Source organism: Salvia splendens, chromosome 8 (genome assembly GCF_004379255.2).
Source record: "Salvia splendens isolate huo1 chromosome 8, SspV2, whole genome shotgun sequence".
NCBI lineage: Eukaryota > Viridiplantae > Streptophyta > Magnoliopsida > Lamiales > Lamiaceae > Salvia > Salvia splendens.
This window is the reverse complement of record NC_056039.1, coordinates 8,516,940-8,520,494: the sequence shown is the minus strand read 5'-3', so window position 1 is coordinate 8,520,494 and position 3,555 is coordinate 8,516,940. Positions and strand designations below refer to the sequence as shown.

General features: G+C 41.1%; 1 protein-coding gene across 1 annotated transcript; it reads right to left on the bottom strand.

Moving 5' to 3' along the window:
- Nucleotides 1-348: 348 nt before the first annotated feature.
- On the bottom strand, nucleotides 349-3,555 carry LOC121745569 (probable serine/threonine-protein kinase PBL7). The gene is made up of 5 exons (XM_042139526.1): nucleotides 3,297-3,555; nucleotides 2,436-2,683; nucleotides 2,119-2,308; nucleotides 1,645-2,036; nucleotides 349-901 (listed from the first exon to the last, which is right to left on the bottom strand). The coding sequence occupies exons 1-5, from the start codon at nucleotides 3,409-3,411 to the stop codon at nucleotides 596-598; spliced, it is 1,251 nt and encodes a 416-aa protein (XP_041995460.1). The 5' UTR covers nucleotides 3,412-3,555; the 3' UTR covers nucleotides 349-595.

Below are 3,555 nucleotides of genomic sequence, written 5' to 3'. Positions count from 1 at the left end.
CCCCTTGGGAGAAGAAAACGGCACCAATCGGGGCTGCGATGTCTGTGGCAGCTCCACCGCGCGAGAGGTTCCAGCTTCTCTGAATCGTAGAGAGAGAGAGAGAATGGAACGAAACGACTCGAAGAGAGAGAATTGCAGAAACAAAATTATTCCTCTCAATTCTGTTAGTCACATTTCGATTTCTGTTTTTTATGTTTAGCATTCCAACTGATTGGCGGGAAAACTCTCCACGGTCACGCGCTTTGCACGCGACTCGTCTCTCCTATTTTGCTTCTTTTTTCTTTTTCTTTTTTTCTCTAATAATAATCACAATAAAATAAACCAATAATATGCAGAAAAGCGAAGCTGCACATTTGCATGTCCAAGTAAAAACCAACACAATAGTACAAGGCAATAATAGCCCTAAAACAGCCTCTCTAACCCTGTAGTATGTATGCAGCAACAAATTGTTGAATAAATAGTTAAATACACTAAGCAAAGCCGATGTTATAATATAACTTGTAAATATCTATCTCTCCCCAAAAGTGTGGATTTACATAAAGAGTTGAGTAGGAGTAAACTCCCCGTTGGTCAAAAATGGTGAGAGTGGAAGCAGCTATATACTCTGCCGTCCCCGGGCTTGGCTGTGGTTGTCGGTGTTGAGTTCGCCATGTCCTTTTGATCTGCTACGCGGAGTATCAGGGCCTTGGACACCGTGGACACTCGGGTCATAGGCCTGCGAGGCAAGATAGTTGAGGGCCGTGACAATGTCAGCAATGAGGGGCCTCATGTTTGGCTGCTCTTGGACACACATTGCAGCTATTGCTAGAGCTTGGTACAGCCCTCTCACCGGATACTGCCCTTCCAACGACGGATCAGCCATTTGGTGGAATCTTTTGCGGTCCTTGAATAGCGGCCTCGCCTGTTATAAATGGTCAAAAAAATTACCAAAACCTTTAAAAACCAATAAATATTCAATACAAAGACAGTTAGTTATATGGCATTCAAAGTTTCTGCTTCGACATGTTCAACGTATTAATAGCTCGATTATATGGAAGTGAGAACTTGGTCCTATGAGCTCCCCTAGTTCTGGCAAGCCTGGTTAAGCATCATTGTTGCCAAATGGTTTAACGAAAAAGATTACACTATTTGAGATATATAAACACACATCATCACCTCACACATAGATGGGAATTTCAGGTAGAAAACAAAGCACCCTGACCATGAACAGTGTTAGGGATTCACACATTCGACATTCATTCACAAAGGAGTTGGTCTGCGTATTGGATTAATATAGCAGCCAAAAGTTGTAATCTTCATATGGCCAACCAATCATAATCAGCTATCATGCTATTTTAGTGGAGCAATTTCGAGTGGCCTAACTGGCGAAACATCACAGCCAACAGTTCGTTAAAATCATTCCATAGTGCCCGGATGAAAAAGTTTAACCTGTTGAACATGTACTATGAACATAACCACCAAACTACAAAAGCAGACAGTGCTGGTAACAGATGTGACATTTCTCAAAAGGCCACACAAAACGAGCTAAGTTTACTTTATAATGGCATTTTGATGGATACAATATTATTTGAACTGAAAAGGCAAACGACGTTTCACGTGGAGATTAACACTGAACAATAAAGTATAGAAATCAGAGAAGCTTACCCATGAGACTAGATTTGCCTCTGGACCAGATTTTCTATTGTCAATGGCTCTCCTGCCTGTGATGATCTCTAGGAGAACAACACCAAAACTATAGATATCCGATTTGAAGGTGAGTTGACCTGTCATTGCATAATCGGGGGCACAATATCCATATGTGCCCATAACTCTGGTGGAGACATGAGTCTGATCACCGGAAGGGCCGACTTTAGCCAAACCGAAGTCAGATAGTTTGGGACGATATCCATCCCCTAACAATATATTGGAACCCTTCAAATCTCGATAAATAATGGGAGTTTTCATCTTTTCGTGCAAATACTCTAAGCCCTGGGCTGCACCAGCTGCTATATTCATCCTTATGTTCCAATCCATCTTTTTCCTTTTCAGTTTAGGACCTGCATGACAAAGTAGCACAGCTAAAATGTCGAGTGAAGAGGGAAACGAGAAACTGTATGCTTCCAGCTGGACGTCACATACCGTGTAAGTGGTCCTCGAGGGAACCAAGAGGCATGTACTCGTAGACTAACAGCCTCTGATCACCCTCAGCACAATAGCCGATCAACTTAACAAGATTGGGGTGGTCAGCCATACTTAAAGTCATAACTTCAACCACGAATTCCCTAATCCCTTGACATCCACTGCGATCAAGCTGCTTGACAGCCACAAGCTGCAAATGCACAGACTTTCAACAGCTTCACTTTAAAAGAAAAGGACGAAATAATTGATACACACGAAAACAAGGAGAGCAAATGGCGAAGAGGTACTATACTCGTACAATTTTCGATCTCACTGACCTCACCAGTGTCTAGCAAACGACCTTTATAAACTCTTCCAAATCCCCCTTCTCCGAGGAAATTTTCTTCCTTGAAATGATGGGTCGCCGCAACTAAGTTGGCAAAGGTAAAAGTCCGCGCTTTGGACTCACCATCACGAGAACTCTTACTACCACCATCTGCTTCGTTCGTCGAGGTCTCCACATGAGCCGGATTTGCAATGGGGCGATCCTCTTTCACAACTTTGGGCGAACTAACATTACGCGTATCTAAGCAATAATAAAGCAACAGGATATTGAAGAATCAACGGTAGATCATTGAAACAACTATACAAGAAAAAATACCGACAATTTTCACCTCTCAAAACATATTCTGAATAGTTACAGGACAAAAATATGATGTCTGCATTTGATGTTGCAATCCAACCTCAACACAAAAAACCTAAAATTCGATATTAAAAAAAAACAATCTTCCTAAATCCCTCAACGCCCGAAACCGAGAATTTTGCTTTGGATGCAACAGGATTAGAAAGAAACACGCTTGCGTATAAATTCAACATCCCACATTTGCACATGAAGTAAAACACTTTAACAAACATGGTTGTTTGAAAATCCATCAACAAGCGAGACACATAAATCAAAATTCATCAAACCCAATTTCAAAATGAAAAAATACTACTAAATTTCCGCATAAGATCATCAAACGAATCCGAGAAAGGTCACAAGCAAACGTCCAAATATCGAAACACGAGATTCGAAAATCATCCACACGATCTTTCTAGAACAAATGTTAATAATTCAAAAATGCGCGGATTGCATTGCATTCGTGAAAACGCAATTGAAAGGGAACCTTATTTTTTCTAGAGACTGATCGTGAAAATACCTGGTGAGTTTTTGGCGTGATCAGTTCTTTCAGAAAGGTTAATTTTTCTATCAATAAACGTTTTCCTCGTGTCCTTGGAAATTGACGATTCGCGAGAGCAGAGGAAACACCCCATGTCTTCAACCTTTCTCTCTTCAAATGTTTATGCACACGTATATATATTTAGCGGCGTATCTCTCTCTTTCTAAGCTACTGATGGAGAGCAGAGCAGAGCTCATGGAAGAAATTATTTTGAAAACTACTTCTGGAGAGAACACGA